This window comes from Manacus candei, unplaced genomic scaffold (genome assembly GCF_025592945.1).
Source record: "Manacus candei isolate 608988 ecotype Guabito, Panama unplaced genomic scaffold, ASM2559294v1 h1tg000008l, whole genome shotgun sequence".
NCBI lineage: Eukaryota > Metazoa > Chordata > Aves > Passeriformes > Pipridae > Manacus > Manacus candei.
The window spans coordinates 25,194,447-25,212,439 of record NW_026138056.1 but is presented as its reverse complement, the minus strand read 5'-3'; the positions used below and the strand labels follow the sequence as shown (position 1 = coordinate 25,212,439).

At 37.6% G+C, this 17,993-nt stretch overlaps 1 protein-coding gene across 2 annotated transcripts; it reads left to right on the top strand.

The window, feature by feature from the left end:
* The first annotated feature begins 37 nt into the window (after window positions 1-37).
* Window positions 38-16,197, top strand: LACTB2 (lactamase beta 2). Of its 2 annotated transcripts, none has more exons than XM_051769105.1 (7): window positions 38-291; window positions 880-1,043; window positions 2,315-2,438; window positions 5,151-5,329; window positions 9,489-9,637; window positions 11,331-11,408; window positions 13,989-16,197. In XM_051769105.1, exons 1-7 carry the CDS (start codon window positions 170-172, stop codon window positions 14,061-14,063), a joined length of 891 nt encoding a protein of 296 aa, XP_051625065.1. In that variant the 5' UTR covers window positions 38-169; the 3' UTR covers window positions 14,064-16,197. The 2 variants fall into 2 exon arrangements, with proteins under 2 accessions (XP_051625065.1, XP_051625054.1); XM_051769094.1 differs by having other exon boundaries at window positions 11,331-11,412.
* The last annotated feature ends 1,796 nt before the right edge of the window (window positions 16,198-17,993 follow it).

The window sequence follows — 17,993 nt, the reverse complement described above, 5'->3', positions numbered from 1 at the left end:
CCGCGGGCCGGGAGGAGCCGCCTCACGGCGGGTTCGCCCCAGAGCCGGGCGGAAGGCGCCGCGACCGGGCACCGGGAGGCGGAGCACGGGGAACACAGGCTTCCGCCTTCCCGCCCGCTGGCGTTGGGAGGGGAGGGGAGCTGGGAATTCGGGAGGATTCGCTGCAAGGATGGTGTCGCTGCTGCCGCGCATCGAGCGGCTCTCGTCGCGGGTGGTGCGGGTGCTGGGCTGCAACCCGGGGCCCATGACTCTGCAGGGCACCAACACCTACCTGGTGGGCACCGGGCACAGGTACCGACCCTGCTCGGGAACGGGGCAGGGAGAAGGGGACCTGGCGGCGGAGATCGTCTCTCTTTCCCCAGCCGCCGGTGGCTTCCCCCGCCCCGCCGCGGGGCTGTGCGCTGCCTCTGGGGCGAGAGGCGGCTGCCGGCCTGTTCACAAGTCCCTTAATTAGGGTGAGGAAGAGGAAAGAAACACTAAAGCGTTAGATTTTCGGGGCAGGTGCCCGGAGGTGGCTTGGACAGGTGGGGTGTGGAGCCTCGGCCGTGCGACACTTGTGCGGAGGCCGGGAATTCCCTGAGGGAAGCCGGTGGGAGCCTCAGGCCGCGCAGCTCCCCGGCCGTACTAAACGATGGTTCCTGCTACTTGTCCCGGAGTTGTAAATGTGTGGGATATGTTTATTATTTATCTCACTTTTTAAATTGTCTTGACGGGGCGTTGGCGTATCGGGGAGAAAGAGATGGCGTCTGGATATGGAGACATCAGTTATTGCCACGTTTCCATGCAATGTTGTCTTCTTCTATTATTTTTTGTGTTTCAAATGAACACTCTTAATTCTGTGCTGTTTGTATGTCCCTCCCTTTTTTTGTCCGTGTGTAGAAGAGTCCTTATTGACACCGGAGAGCCAGCTATTCCTGAATATATCAGCTGTTTAAAGCAGGCACTGTCAGACTTCAATGTCTCTATTCAAGAAATTTTAGTGACACACTGGCATCGTGATCATACTGGTGGAATACCTGATATCTGCGAAAACATCCCGAATGGTAAGCCAGAGGTTTCAGATACTGAAATCTCATTTCATAATAACATTGAAAATGTTAGATACGTGGCAAGTGAAAAACATTAACTGAATGCTTCTGTGCAAAACAGCTGGATTATTCTTCTGGAATCTTCATGTAAGATACATGTACTTTCATGATACTGTTGCAGTGTATTGAATGAGAGCAATCTGAATATTGTACTTGTAGTACTACAGTTTTTCTTCAGTGCCTGTGCATACCTTCATAGTGATTTTTTCTTATGTGTGAACAATGAGAACTTAGATTACCATCAGCAGTTTACATGGTATTAAGTGATGAGAGAAAAACTTGATAATCCTTCCTTTTTGCATTGACTGCAGTGACAAATTGATTGTTATTTTCACTTGTGTAAAAACAAATAACTTGAATTTTGAAAAAGAAACATGCATAACTTTGAGATTCCTACAGGAACCCACTAATAATTGCTGACAAATTTGTAGGCCTCAGATCATGAGGGGAAAGTGGTAGGGCAGTCCACAGGTAAATTCTGATCTAAAAATGTGTATTTCATATTGATAAACAGTAGAGGACATTTCTGCTTTGGTACCTGGGAAGAGAATAAGCAGTATGGATAATGCAGTAATTCTTAACATTGTTGAACTTTATCATGAACTTTGTCACAGGCTTTATTTTGTAAAACTGCTAAGTACTTTTCTGCAAAGAAGCCTGGGCACTACTGAAAACAGTTGGTGTCTTGGTGAGGATTTTGGGCTTGTCAACCCATGAGTGTGGTTGTAAAGACTAGCAAGGAATATAAATGCCTTTCTGGGTTCTTATCCATAGGTGTTCCAGCCAAGTCATGCACAGTTCAAAACAATAAAAGCTAAGGGAATTTGCAGCTCAGAAAAGTCTCCAGTTTTAGGCAAATGTTGAATCATAATGAGAATGCGAGTGCAGAAATCTTAGTGGTGGTGTAAAAGTTTATGCAGGGTGGCTTTTGATGACTCAAGAAGGAATATTTGTAAAATATTATAATTACTGACCTTTTAATTTCATTTCTGATTGTTTTTTTCATCTTCTAATTTGTTGCTGGTACAGAGTACAGTATTCAAAATCAGTGGCTTTCTCTATTCTTTACAAACATAAAGTTACTATACAGAATTTATTGTTTCTAGTTTTGTATTTGTACTGTGTGATAAGTAATCGTACTCATTAAAAAAGTAACCTTTCTGTGGAATTAGGTTTGTTAGTGACAAATTCCAAACATCAATTTCTTTACTTTCTTTAAATATTAGACTCAGGATATCGCATCTGTAAGCTCCCTCGCGTCCCTCACTGTGAAGAAACAATAGAAGGAGGACATAAATATTTTTATCTTAAAGAGGGTGATGTGATACAGACAGAGGGAGCCACACTCAGGTAAACACCAATTTCTGCAAGTTCTTTTTTCTTCAGAATTCTGACACATACACGAATCCTAATTTCTATGACTGCAAACCCATACATCTAGTCTTTTCATCACTTATGCATGTGGACTTCCTGTCATAATCCAGCAGGTATGTTAATACAAAGAAATCGATTTTATGAATAAGAATTATCAGGAATTAGCCTTTAGTCTTTGGACTCAGCAGAGAAAATTAGGAACATTTCCCTAGAAAAATATTTTCTTTGGGAAAATCAAATAAAATTTTACATACTTTCTTATCACTCTTACATAAGTACTTACTATTAAAATTGATACTTTTGTGAAAGTGTATGGTAGTCTGGATGGATGATTTAGCATGCCTTTCTCTTTACTTTAAAAATATTTCCCAAGGAGACACTAAAACATTTAATACTTAAAATGTTAAATGTTAAATTTTAAACCTATGAGGTTCTTGTAGGGTACCAGTCTGGGAGAACTTCTTCCCAGGGAGGATATTGCCTGTAATGTTAGTTTGAATGAGTGTGAAACAGAAAACCACTCTGCCTCATGGAAGCACACACACAACAAAAAGGTCTGATCGTTCTCTTTCCAGGCTCCTTTCATTAACAAGGCATTACACTTCTAAGGACAAAGTTTGCTTGTTTTCCTCAGTTTAGCTGGGAATTATATCCCAACTTGCAGAATGTCAGTTGGTTGATTAGAAGAAAAAAAAAAGCCACATTTTTTTTAAAAAAGGGTATTTTTAGGACATATTTGTCCAAAAGCATTTTATTTTGTTAGTGTAAAAAAAAAATTAATAAAAAGAGTATTATATTGCACATCGAAGACCTTTCACTTCCTTAAGTGGCCCATGTTTGGACAAAAATTTAAAGATGTAAACCAACTTTTTAAATTTCAATCCTAGTAAGACAAGAGTGGCACATTTTGAAGTTTGAGGTGGTGGAGGACCAGGCCTAAGCATGTTTTGTCTCAAACATTATGACTGTCATGACAAGAAAGTTGTGGTTGGCAGAGAGGATCCCATGGAAGTGGGGCAGCACTGAGGCAGTTCCGAGCCAACTTCCTTTTCTGCCTTCAGACTCATGCCTGCATCATTCCCCCACCCCAGCTGCCTTCCTGGAGGGCTCAAACAGGCTGGCTGTGCTGTTGTGGGAGTTGGGAGTTTGTTGTAAAAATACAGGGCTATTTAGCCAACACCTTTGAGAAGTTTGTTGTGAGGAATGGGAGTTTGTTAAGTGTGTTGTCAAAGTTAAGTGGTTGTTAGCCAACACTTCTGGGACTAAATAGCGGGCTAGTTCCCAGAGTTAAGAAGATTATACCACTAAGCACAGGAGTTCCCTATCATGTGTCTGGTGTCTTTGTTCAGCCTGGTGAGAATTTATAATAGACATCACAGCCCCTATGGAGTCATGACAGGGGTAATGCATCCAAACTTCATGCTTGGTTAAAAGCAGGTAAGCTCTTTAAGAATACTCTCAGATCCACCACTGGTTCCGAGATAGCAGTATCTGCATGTTAAATTTTAGTTAGCAACCTTCAAGTTTTCAAGGTGAGCCAGGCAGTGCTGGGTTCATTTTCCATTGTTTTTCCATGTTAGTGGTTTCCTGGTAAAGTTTCATCAAGAACTGGAGCATAACACTTCCCACAAAGGCAAGATACAACCCATCATCTCGATTTTGATGTTGCTTCCATAGGGTGATGGCTCACCTGCTTCCTTCTGAGCTCAGTATTCAGTAAGAGCTGGAAGTCATTGCGTTGGACGGTGCTGCACTTGTGGTCTCCTAGCCCTGGCTGGGAGCTGTTTAGCCTTTCCCTGTCCACCGTGCTTGGCACCAGCTCTGGCAGTTCCTGATCACTGCTTTGGTGCATCTGCCGTTAACAGGAAGATCGTGATCAGGTTCAGCAGTGGTGCCGATGGGAGCTGTGTTACTCTCGGTCTGCATCAGCCTCAGCGTAAGGCCTTCTGCCTTTCAGAAATCCTAGTGAAAGAGTACCACAGTGCAGCTCCTTGGCAGCTCAGGTTACCACATATACACACATATCCACTGTCCCTTTGTGGCATGCTAATGCAGCGCTGATTCAAGATGTGGGTCCTTAATCTTCACCATTCAGATGTTTAATGACCTGCACATAGAACAGCTAAAAGACCATGGTTCTTTGTATTTGATGGCTCTGCTCCTCTCTGCCATGGGGCTTTCAGGGAAAAATAAATTTTGAGAGATTTAACTTTGTCTGGGTCAGGTTCAGAAATTTAGAGTTAATTTCTAAAGGAATAGACATCATCATTAACCTTATTGCTAAGTACAAGGTGTATGTCAAGAATGTCACGCTTTTCAATTTGGAAATAATATTTGAATCTTTGAAAGCTTCAGAGTAAAGCCCTCTAAAACAGAAGTTGTACACTGCTAGTCAGCTCCCTTAATGCACTTGTATTATGATGTGTCACGTAAGTAAAGGCATGTCAGTAAGTAAAGTTAGAGATGATGATCTGTGTTCTCTGCCTGGTATAAGGAAATGGACTGGGATTAGACAAAGTGATACCCTGGTTACATGAACTTTTCAGCCTTTTCTTGGTCAGTTTTTTTCTGATTCTTGTGGGCTGCTTTGCAAGTGTGTGATTTTATTATTATTTGTTCTTGCTTCAAAAATTAAGCATATTTGCTGTGTGAAAAACTTATGCTTTTTTGTTGTTGTTCTTTAAACAGAGTTTTATATACACCAGGACACACTGATGATCACATGATTTTACATCTAGAAGAAGAAAATGCTGTATTTTCCGGTGACTGTATTTTAGGGGAAGGAACAACAGTAATTGAAGACCTGTATGATTACATGAAAACTTTGAAAAGGTTGTTAGAAATGAAACCAGATTTGATATATCCAGGTAAGTGGTTCTATTTTTAACTTCTTTCTTTTACTGTGTAATTTTGAAGTATGTCCTCTAAGAATTTGAGAACTCTTATTACAATCAAACACCATTCCTGATGTAACAATTCAAGTTCATTACTTAATAAGCACTAAGCTAAGGTGACTTTATGGCATGGTGGTTTGCAAGACTTGAAAATTCGTAGTGGTAGGTATCTTTCCTTCCTGAAATTTCTCCATTTGAGGGTGAATCTTGTGTTTCTGTGCCCAAAACCTCCAGAGGCCAGAATCTTTCACTGTTTAAATTATACAGCAAATTTAGTTTTCTTATATTACTGTATCCATGTGCCTTAATGTTACATTGGAAATAAAAATGATAGTTGTTCTTTTGGTCCTTTTCATCCCCACATATTCTGCCACTGTGAGTACCTAGTAAAGTTTTTTGAGAGAGATGTCTGTCCCTTGCAACACAGATTAATCACAAATTCATCTTGAAAAGCTGCAGAACTGTGAAATGGTTGTCTTAGTTAATGACTTAGGTTAAATTTGAACAAGAGCCAAACGTGTTCTAAAAATAAGTTGCCGATTCACTCAGTCTATGACTTTTCTTTAATTTTTTTCCTCTCTTTCCTGCAAACCTTGGGAATGCATTTACTTTTCATATAAATCATCTGTCTATTTGACAAGACTGCATTTTAAGAACTCATTATGTAACAATGGTTTAAACTCCTCATTTGCTTTCTCAGAGCTACATTTCAGGATTTTTTTCTGCCTTTTTTCTGTTTCATCATCTTCAACTTGTCATTCTGAGCTACTGTGTCTACATTCTCAGTCCTGTCTTGCTCCCATTAACCATCTATATTTGGCCTACTGTCTTGTTCACTCTTAAAATAGCCTTCTTTTGAAGTAGGTGTCCTTTAAGTGCTTTAAGATCTAAGCATAAAAATGCTATTTAAGAAAAACATCATTATAGATATTCCATGGACATGGAGGCTGATGTAGTCAGAATAGCAACTTGGTCATAGTTATTGGCTTAACTTCTGTTAAAACTAAAAATATTTTAGCTTCCAGAATCTCACTCAAATGTTCTACTCTCTTTCAATCTGTTCCTCTAATTGAATTTCTGCCTTCCAAAAGTCCATATATGCCAAATTCTATTTTGTTTATCAATTTTATCTGTTGTATTTCACTCTATTCTTAATGGTTATGTATCTAGATTACACATTCACCCAGGCTGAATATTTGTGCCTTTTATATGTAACTGTTTGCTACTGTTGTAACTGTGCTTCTACTGTACTTGCAATTAGGAAGCCAGTGTGATATTATGCATTTTCAGTGATGAGTAGCCAAGTATTGAGTTGGTTCAAAATTAACTTTCTTTTTTCATCCATGCACCACAAAGTGTATGTGCAGTTGGGTAGAAGATGGTTATTGCTCAATCAGAACAATTGTTTATGCTGTTGGATAACTATAGCAGAAGGTAGTTTGCTTTACTACACATTCTATGTAAGTTGAGAACTTCGTCTGTACTGCAGTTTTAGATCTTCATAATTTTTGAACTGTTTTTCTGTTCCCCATCCATGCTTTAGCACTCATGTGGCAGCCTCAGAATTAGATGAATTTTTGTAACAAGCTGACTGCTGGCTAGCTGTGAGTAGCTGAATTTTGCCAATCATTCCCCTTCTGTGCTTCTTTTTGAATTTAATGTAGAAGTGACTCAGGCAGAATACTCATGACATCTACTTACAGTCCGTATTTGATGAGAATCCTGGGGACAAGAAAAAGGCATTTTAGTCAGCAGAGGGCTCCCCATCCTGTAATAATGAACAATATTCCTTCATAATACAGAAAAAATGGTTCTGGATTTAGGAATCTATGCAAAATTTCATGAGCCAGTTGTTTTCTTCAGTTCTATCCTTTGTGCTGTAATTTAAGGTAAGAGTATCTGTATTATTTCACAGTGTGTTACTAGAAAATAATATGAATCTGTCTGATATAAATTCGTGGAATGGCAGTCATATTTTGAGAGTGCTTTTCGTCTGCTCAGAAACGTTTTACATTTATTCAGATATAAATCCATTTATGGATGAAGTTAACTATATTGCTGTCCTGGAAAAATGATGGATGGGAAAGATCCACATCTGGATTTAGTTCATAGATTTCTGACATCATTTTAATGTATGCATATGCATACACAACAGCTAGGGATCAGATGATGTAATGGATATGAAATGCCTTTAACTTTGCAAAATGTGGATTCCATTTCAGGTCCTGACATTGGTCCTGTAGTCTAAGTCAATTAAATCACTTGGAAGAGTGGGGACAGCTTTTAAGATGCCTTGTGATTCCATGTGCAGGCCTCACTTTTGATTGCTTTAATGAGACTTCTGTCCTTAGAGAATGCAAGAGAATGGACAGTTACTGTTACAGTCTCTGCTTTGTATACCCTTTAGTGTGTTTTTTCTAAATTTAAAGTTTTGGGTTTATAAATGGTAACAGTGTTATATTTGTAATTTACATTGTAAGGGACAATAGCTTCAGATTAAATATGTTTGAAATCATTAAATATAAATGCATATGACAGTATAGTTTTATATTTGCACATTACATATCTTATATTTATAATACTATATTTACACAAGGTAAGCTTCAAGCTATATTTAGTAATTTCAGATGTGCTGAAGTGAGTGTATAAGTTGAATTGTGTATATTTTGACTTACAGAAGAACAGATTCCTTTGACACTTTATTTCACAGATATTCAAAACATGAAAAACTAATTGCTCTTTTTCTATAAGCTGCCTGTCCTCAGGCAAAATGAGCTTTAATTTAAAGAGCCTTAATACTAAAAAGCCATTTAGTCAGTTAACCCAAAGTACAAGTAAAGAATAAGGTGATTTTTTTAAATAGTCCAAGAATCTCAAAAAGAAACTGTCCAACTTGGATGATACTAGATAACTTCTAAAAGAAAGCTATGGTTTTTTACACTACTTTCTTTTCTACTAATTTTGTGAATTACTCAGAGTTTGCATTGGCAGAGCTGGAAATTGCTGTTGCTACTTCAGTGAGATATACAGGCAAAGAAATAGGAAACCTTGCTATAAAAAGCATGTGATGATTATTCATGCAAGTAGATTTCTCAATAGGTAAAACATTAAGTTTAATATCTGTGCATGTAATTCTCATGGCTGAAGAACATTTTCATCTATCATTTTAGTGTACCATGAGGCAGTATTTGATTTTTCCATAAAGGTTAGTGCTTAACCAATTAAGCCTTTTCTTAAGGTGATTCAAAGACCTGTCAGTAAGCTGAACATTTTGGAACTGGCACAATCAGTCCAGGAAAAAACATGTCTGTTTTTCTTTATTAACCAGCTGGACATGAAATGACCCACCTGTAACTTTCCCTGTGCCTTGCTTATTCCTGCCCTGACACATTCCGATTGGCTCACTGATTTGTCCCTTCTGTTAATTTTTTTTGATCATACTTATGATCACTTATGCTTTTAAAGGAATAAAATACAGTGTATGAATCAGTTCTGAAGATCTGTCCTGGAAAATTACCTGTCACAATTAAAGATGCCACCTCAGTGCTTGCTAGGTAGCCCCCAACAGGACAGTAGTACCTGAGTCCTTTACATCAGCCACTGTTGTTCAAAGGCCAGTATCAGTTTAAATCATCAGTATCAATGTCCTTTGGGGAGGGGAAGACAGGCAAACACAGATACTATAATAACATGAATCTCATTTTAAAGTCTGCTCAGCAATGAACTCCTTTCCATTTTTTTGAATAGCCTAAAGTAGTCTTCCCTTGCTTTCCTCATTCCGTCTGAAGTATTCCTTTTCCCCATTCAGACTTTTCGTATCCTAATTCTTCCTTTCCATCTTAATGCTTTTCAGTTGCAGACTGTGATACAGACATTCAAACTTAATTGTGGCCTATTTATATGATGGGAAGAAAAAAAAAAACAAAAAAAAACCCACACACAAAATCATTCAAAGAATGTCTGACAATTTAACATCAAGGATGCTCTGACAGGGTGATACATAAAGGTGCTGCTTATTTCTTATGACTCTTAAATCTACCGGAGTTTATATAGGAATGTTTCAATTATTCAATAGCATACTTAATTCCAGATTTGAGTAATAGTGCTCTGGTATGTGTGTTTTGATTTTTAGGTCACGGCCCCGTAGTACGTGATGCAAATACTAGAATCCAAAACTACATTTCTCACCGAGTTGCACGTGAGCAGCAAATTCTAAATGTGTTCCAGAAGAATACTGGAAAATCATACACATCCTCAGAGCTTGTAAAGATAGTATACAAGGTAATTGTTGATTCAAAGTTTTTAGATCAAGCTAAAGAAAATTGAGGTTATGTTCATAAAATTGTACGTAACAGTTGAAGTCTTTGGGTGAAGACCATGGTGGCTTCTTAAAAGAGAGAAAAAAAAAATTCTGCTTGTTCGGGGTTCACTTATGACTGCATCTAAGTTGTATTGCTTAAGCACTTCATTGGAGTGAGACCCAGATGATTCTTACGAACTTCTTATTTCACTACCTAGATGGCCCTAAGCACAGTTTCATAGGATGAAGCAAAAATAAAGTTGTACAACTTGGTTCTGAGTGAAAAGTATAACGTGGCGAGTAGTCACTGATTTGCCAAACTGTGTTTGGAGTCTCCTGAAGATTGGTTAGAACTTCTAGTTCCTGATTTATCAGTCTGCAGGAGATTGCAGGTAAACTGCAGCTCCACAGAGATGGATGTTGCTACTCAGAAGTTGGATAGCTTGTATGTCATTAGACAGGAGTAAGAGTATTTTTTTTGCTACTTCATCATTCTTCATGTAACCTCCGCAATCCCTGTTGTGTGGGGGTTGCCCCTCCTAGCAAACAGAGATGAGAGATACAGCATTTACTTAGGAGGAAGATGACAAAGTTGCCAATGGCTTTGGCTTGTGCACAGATCTGTAACAGCTTCACAACTCGTTTTTCATGGTTCTGCTGACCTCCAGTTTCCAAAAGAATGAGTACGTCAAGTTGAATGTTTTGCAGTGCTGATGTACTGTTACCTGTGGCAATTCAGCTTCTGCAGTTTTCCAGCCTGATCAACTAGTTTTTGAGTATACAGCCATTGTCATGTTTCTGTAAATCACAAATCACTTGTCCTATATATATAAAAATTTTTTCAATACTACTAAAGCTTTATATTACAAAGAAAAGTGTGTGCTTTTAAAGCATTTTAAAGGTTCACAATTTATTTAACTAATTTTCTAGTGAATTTTCCTACCATGCTCATATTATTTAGAGAAAAACTTTTTAATTTTCAAAAACAAAAAAAAAAGCTTTACTTTTAGGATGATAGAGCTGGAGAGGGAGATTTTGAGTAATCATTATAGATGCCACAGGCAGGGACATCTTCCACTAGACCAGGTTGCTCAAAGCCCTACCCACACTGTCCTTGAACACTTCCAGGGATTGGGCATCCACAGCTTCTCTGGGCAACCAGTGTTACTATTTTTTACCTAATGAGCATTGAAAAATTTTAAGAGATGTTTTGTCCTCCTGAAGCTGTTATATTTTTTAATTGTTCACTTATTTACAGACACTAATCACTGCAGGATATTTAAACCTATGCAAATGTTGTTGTGGAATAGAAGTGATAGGTTTATGTGGAGAAATGCGTCTTAAGTTTGTCTTTAAAAATACTCAGCTACACTGACAACCCAGTGCAGACAAAGCTCAGAAGAGCACAGTCTTCTCAATGCTGGCCAAAGTTTGCATCATACAAACGGATAATGCAAAAAATGAGCAAAGTAAACAAAAATGTGTTGTTAGACTGCTAGTTTAACTGGTGTAAAAATGATTTACTCATCTCTGTTTCCTGTAACTAACTGAATGTTCAACATGGCAGTTCAGAAGAGGAAAATATGTGGTAATAAACCATGAGTTCCATATATTGAAAAAATAATTGATGAATATTTAAACAAACGCAACATGCATATTTTTTGTTCCCATTAGGAAATCCCTGAAAATTTACTTCCAGCAGCAGAAAAAAACCTCCTAGTCCACTTGAAGAAGCTGGAAAAAGAAGGAAAAGTGTGTAAGTTGTGGATGGGGGGTAAGAGGAGGGTCATTTTTATTTTCATGTTTTATGTACTGTTACTCATTTTATTATAGTGCATTATTTTATAGGGGAAAAAGATGCAATTTGTTGCAGTAGCTTTGTTTCAGTTTCAAGTAGAGTGATATACAAAATGATTGTACAGTATTTTCAAACTTTTAGAAAATATTCCATGAAGTATTTATTACTTGCCTAGAGCACAGTGCATATACCTTTAAATTTTTATTTACAGCATACCGTAGAATACATTCCTAATGCTAGCATTTATATCTTTGTATATTTTCTGGAATTCATACCTAAATATGCAAGTACATAGCATTTTATGGGTTTACATTTAAGTTTCTGCATTTCTTAAATGCGTATTTTTGTGTGTATGTGTTCTAGAGATGCTTAACATCAAGCAGTGTAAATTTTTACGATTCCTGATTAGTACAGTACCTAAGCACAGCAACTGAATTTAGTTTACTGTTTCTGTTTCTGTAATGGCATGTGCATATGGAAATGTTATTCAGACAGAAGCTAAGGAATATATTTCTTCCTGTTCATTACATAACTGCACCCAGGACTGTCTACTTATAAGTAAATAACGACACGAATATTTACAGCTGTTTCAGATTTTCAGCATTTACCAGCCTGAATAACAACATGAAATTAGTGGGGTTTTTTTCAACTTAGACCTTCTGTTTATTTTAATGATAAAACAGCTACTAGATACTAATTGAACAACTGAAACTTAATTTTTGTAATAATAATAACCTTCTTTTTATTCAAAGAAAATAGACTAGTGTCACACAAATGCAGTTATTACTCAAGTTCAGAAAGTGTTGTCTTTAGACTTACTTGTGCAGAACGCCATAGAAGCTTACCAGCACGATAGTGCACCAGCTTTTAAATATTATCTCAATTCTTGGTTATTAATGTGCATTACTGACCTACACGTTTCTGCACTTTGGCTCCAGCAGATTCCTCAAGGGCATTGGGCGCTGTTAACTGGTTTATCCCTTCCTTTCACTACCAAAGTAGTTCAAGAAACAGCATTTTCTATTTAGGTCAAGTAGTGGATAAATTAACTTTCCCTTGAAAGGTAGACTTGCAGTCTTCCCTACAAAAACCTGCGTGCATCTTGAATGTCTGGGAATTACTTTGTCTGAGCGAGCTACAAACTTAAGGGTTTATTTGTTTGTTTGTTTGTTTTCCCAAAAACACCATTTCCGTGTTTACTGAACAAAAATAACTCAGTTTTCCTCAGAAATCACTTTTCAGTTTTGAAGAGACAGCAGATACAGTCAGTTATTTGTTCACAAAGAATCAATTACTTGAAAATATTGTTATGTTTAAATAACTAGAGGAGATACTAATCAGAATAATTGTGACTCTTACTCCAGTTGGAAGTCCTTGATTCAGATGTATGCTCCTGTTTTTCAGGAAGGACAAGAAACGCCCTTTGAAGTTTTTTGGTTTGGTTTGGTTTTTAAACTTCAGTTTGTGCTCACAGAGAAGGAGGAAAACAATCTCATCATAACACTTGGGGTGCTGATCTCTGCAGTTGCTGAATTTTTAAATATAAGCTTAGGCCCGGGTCTATGGTAAATGCTTAACATCACGTGACCTTTGTCCATTTTTCAGTTCAAATTAAGGACGTCTGTTAGGGAAAACTGATTCTGTTGGTTCTGGGCACATAGCATGCCAGTGCTTGTGTGCTCTCATGGCACTTGCTCATTTGATTTTTATGTCCTTTCCACCTACTCAGAGTTGCAGCATTTCAAGTTTTGTTCTCATTGTGGAAGGCTCGAGTTGTAGACGTAACACTGTCTGCTTAATTTTCACAAAATATTTTTCCCAAGAAACATCTTGTCAGTGTCGCTAAGGAGTGTGACAGGCACATTACAACCTTATAAGAGAGTTACTCAATGCAAATGATGGCCATATGCTGTCTGCTGCAGTCATTCATTTACTGCTTCATACTGGGGACTGCGGTTTTTCTTGGTACATAACTTTTACAACTTCAGTTGGGAGTGACACTGCCTTTACAGATCTCCTTTTCTTACTTGAAACAGAAAAATAATGTCTTGTAAACAGGAGCACAGCACAATATGTGCATGAAAGCTTTCTCCCGTGTTTGGATATAATTTGGTCATTATATCATTGCTGATGAAGAGACAAAAATAATTTGAATGTTCTTAATTTAGCAGCACAGACTTTTTTTCCCTCTAAAGTGTATAAAGTTCAGAAAATAGAACAAGGGCTCTTCTACCTCAGATATCTTAATATCTAGAAAGTTTAATATTCTGAACTTTAAATAACTAGAGTATTATCAAACCCTTTTTATTAATCTCTCTTGATTTTGCTAGGTTACATTGTGAAACAGTTCATGTTTATCACCTTCCATGAAAACTGAACATTGGCCTGAAGGAAAGTATTTCAATAGCTTTAATAAAAAATTACATGTATACATATATGTGCATGTACAGGTTTAAGTTTGAGATAGTCTAATGTTTATAAATAGAATCTTAAGGGTTGGTTTGTGACTAATTTGGCCTTTTTTTTCTTAACAGTACGTGACGAAACTCCCACCTTCAGATGGAAAAACAATTTATAAGTTATGCAAGATTGCTCAAGAATGTATTTAATCTGCACAATTGCTGTATGAAAAAGTATATGAGCTCAGCCTATATGTAAAATAAAAACTAATTTTTACTTATTTTTTTTTAAATCAGTAACACAGTTTTAAAGCAATGTTACAGTCAGTTAACTAATGTTTTTCATATTCTACTTCATAGGAATTTTAAAAGTATCCTGATAGGTACTGAGCTAATAAAATGGAATGAGCGTGAAGAACCAAATCATACCTTTGTTACAAAATGCCCAGTGGCAGAAGACAAATAGCAAGGTCTTATGAACTTAATATTATGATGTCATAAAGCAATATAATAAACTTTATAAATCAGATATATAAAAAACTGTAGTAAAAAGAAGAGAAAGTATGTTATTCTAAACCTGTTTTCATTTGCTTGTGCTTCTCAAGAAGTGATTTTCTAATAAGTTATCTGTACGTTCTAAAAAACCAAATTATTTCTATTAATAGATGTAAATACTGGGGTTATGTTCCTTTTCTAATTTAGCTGACTGTGCTCATCTTTGCTGGTTGTTCGCTGCAATAGGTTTGAACAAATACTGAAAGTAATTTCAGGCTTCTCTGTTTTCTGGTGGAAACACCATTTCTATGGAATTCATTCAGAGGATTCAGTAATTTTAACTAACCAGTGTCAAAAATGTCCTGAGTTGGAGTAGATTCTTAAATTCTTTATCTTCTAAGATTCTGCAAGAATGTAATTTAAAATCTATATAAATTGAGATACGTATTGCACACCATATGAAGTTAACTTTATCTGTGACATCATAACTAACAATCTTCAAGTTTTGCTGTTAAATCCACTTAAATTACAAATATTTTAACTAAAGGTTGTATTTGGTTGTAAAATACTGTATAGTGTATTACAATACAATGTTTGATGATTAATTTAAACTGTGAGTTCCCTTCCCTGTTTAGCTTACACCTGAAGAATAGTACATAAATGTTGGCATTACTTTGTGTGTTCCAAGTATGTGGCATTTAATGATACACACACTTCTTTTAATGTTGGCTCAACCTTAAAAAACAAAAGCAGATATGAAATGTTTTGAAACTACCAGGGACAAATATATGTCCCTTAAAACCTTTCGCCATTCAATCCTGTACCCTCATTTGTGAAATATGAATATGTTTGGGTATGTAAAGACATGTCATCATACTTAGCATTATTTTATGGAGTTGATGGCATTTGTTCTGATCAGATGAGACAAATCCAAAACAAAAATGCTCCCGAGAACAGCATCCAAAACTGAAATTATATTCTGAAGTAGCAGCCAGACCCCTTCAGAAGGGAAATAATTACTTTCTGCTAAAATTATGCTGTTTGCAAACTTCATTGATCTGACTTTTGGCCACATCATGACATGCACTCACTTTTAACTTTTGGTGCAGTGCTGTTTTGAGGTCTTTTTCAGGTCTCCTAGTTTTCCTTTCTTTTGTATTTTCCGTTTACTTGCATTTTTCTGTTTCAGACTCTTTTTATTCCTTCCCCACACAAACATTTTTTTTTCAATTCCTTTTGGATTCTTTCTCTCTTCATAGTTACTCAGAATGGACTTCTTGCCATTAATAATTAGTTCTCCTGTAGCTATTTCATGAATCTGTAGTTTTCTTTTCCATTGTTAGGAATAGAAGCATAACTATCACTACTTTCTTTAAAAAAAAAAAAATTCACATGCTCTTACATCGTTTTGCTTCAGGAAAACAGAAATATCAGTGAAATGACAGTTTTCTGTCATGAGGTCTGAAAGCCTAAGACAGTAGGAAACCAGTATGAAGAGGTGATATCTCATTCTCTTTTTGATCTAAAGAAGAAACCTAATGTTGCCTAACCATTTTCTTCTGTTTTACTGTAAGTTTTTAAATACAGGGAAATGGCTTTAGAATCCAATTAAAGAATTGTTGGAACTTGCAGACAGCGAAGAAAGTAAGAGAATACAAATCAGAGAACTTCATGTTCTGTGCTGTGCCACAACAAATGCCTGACATCTTCAAAAGAAAATGAGGGAAAGGGCAGTTTAACCAGACAAGTCATTAATGATTGTGTATTGTGTCTTTGAAATATTAAGAGCAGAGTTTACACTGTTACTGAGATGTATATGTAATAAAGGGTGCTTACCTTTGCTATGACATGTTGTAAAGGTCTCAAGACTCCTTGTTGATTATGTCAGACGGAATGTTTATTTAAAAATGGTGGTAATGTAAGCTTTAGGCTGTGTATGTATAAAAATGGGAATTAGCCTATTCACATCCCTTACGTGAATATGTTCATCTGTGCAGAATGCACTGAAAGTTACAGATAAAAACAAGAGAAGGAGCAATTTCTGTCTCAACAGGCTAGAAGGGCAAAAGTCATTTGCTGTGTTAACTTTCTAAAGAGCTGAGGACAGAAGCTGGAGGAAGCACAAGTGTTTCCAGCCTTCCTGCCAGCTCACGTGAAGATTCTGTTCTGAGGGACTGCATCATTTATTAGGTTTAAGACCTAGGAAAGAAGTTTGATGATAGTTATAACCTTTTTGAGGTTTTCTATTCTGTTTCTTGCTAACTTGCTTATTTAGACTTCTTTTAAAATTGTTCTTGGTTCTATCTTTAAGCATGTTTGATGACAAGTGAATTAAGGAAAGGTTCCCAAATAGGAAGAGTGTTGTGTTTGTGTCTTACAACTGAAGGTGCCATAATACTCTTCCTCCCAAAGTCTCCACAGTCTTGCCACCTGATACACTTTATTTGGTTTTCTTGGTGAGGTTTTGGGCACACACATGCACAGGTGCTAGTGGCTTCTCCTGTTTCAGGTGATAGGGAACTTCTTTCCTAAATCATGTGACCATTTTGAAGCCTAGTGTTGCAAAACATGGATATCTGGAAAGAAACGTAGCAAACATAGGCCAGCCACCTACTGGCAAGAAGCAGAGTGAAGGCTGACTGTCTGTGTTTCAGATTATCCCACTTTGCCTAGACAGCTGTCAGAGACTGAAACAGTTAATGGTTTATGCATTCTATGATTGCCAAAGGACTTTTGCTGGCTTCTGCAGGACTTTTGCATTATACCTCTGATGGCCCATCAAAGCCCATCCCCCTCCCCCCCCCCCCCCCGCCCATCCCCCCGCCAATCTTGAAAGGTGGGAAAAACCCTTTTGGCCAGGCAGGCCCCTCAGGAAAACTCAGCACAGACCCAGGAGATGTTGGAGGCTCCTGGCATGGCCTGTGACACTAACCATGGATATAGTAACTCATAACTTCTTTGAGTGTGGGGGCTTCCCTCCTTCACCCCCAACAGACCAAGGCCTCCACTTCAACTGACAGACATGGAAGCTGCAACTCCCAAGTTTCATCACTGGACCCCGTGGGCGGTGACTATAGACATCTTTCTACTCTCAGCTTTTCTTTCCCTTACCCTTATCCTGTCTTTCCTTTCTCTCCCTTATGCATTTCCCCCTCCAGGGGTTATCCCTATGATAGATAATATAGATGACAACACCCAAAATGCTAACATACCTGTTAAAACAAAATTGTTAAAATAAACCCTACCTATATATGTTTTCAGACACCGATTATTCAGTGTTGTTTCACTCTAATCCACCCCAAGGGAATTATTGGTAAGAACCTGGGTTACCCCCCCCCCTTTTTCTGGGGTGGGTTGTAACAACAGCCATATGAAACTTCATGTGGCAGAAGAGGGAACTGCTGATAAAAGGAAGGTGTGGAAACTTCAGATGAAGTGACAGGTTGCCTCAGTATAGCAGTTTATAGACTGTATCATCAGGACAAACACAAAACCAAGCTGAAACCAAGGGGCTCAGTGCTTGTATGACAGGACATCCAGCCAAATGCTCAAGGCACTTGCTGATTACAGCTTGGGAAAGCACGTCTTGTCCCAGTTAAGTCCTGTTTGTTATATTCTGTGGAGATGAGATGACGTAATTTCTTT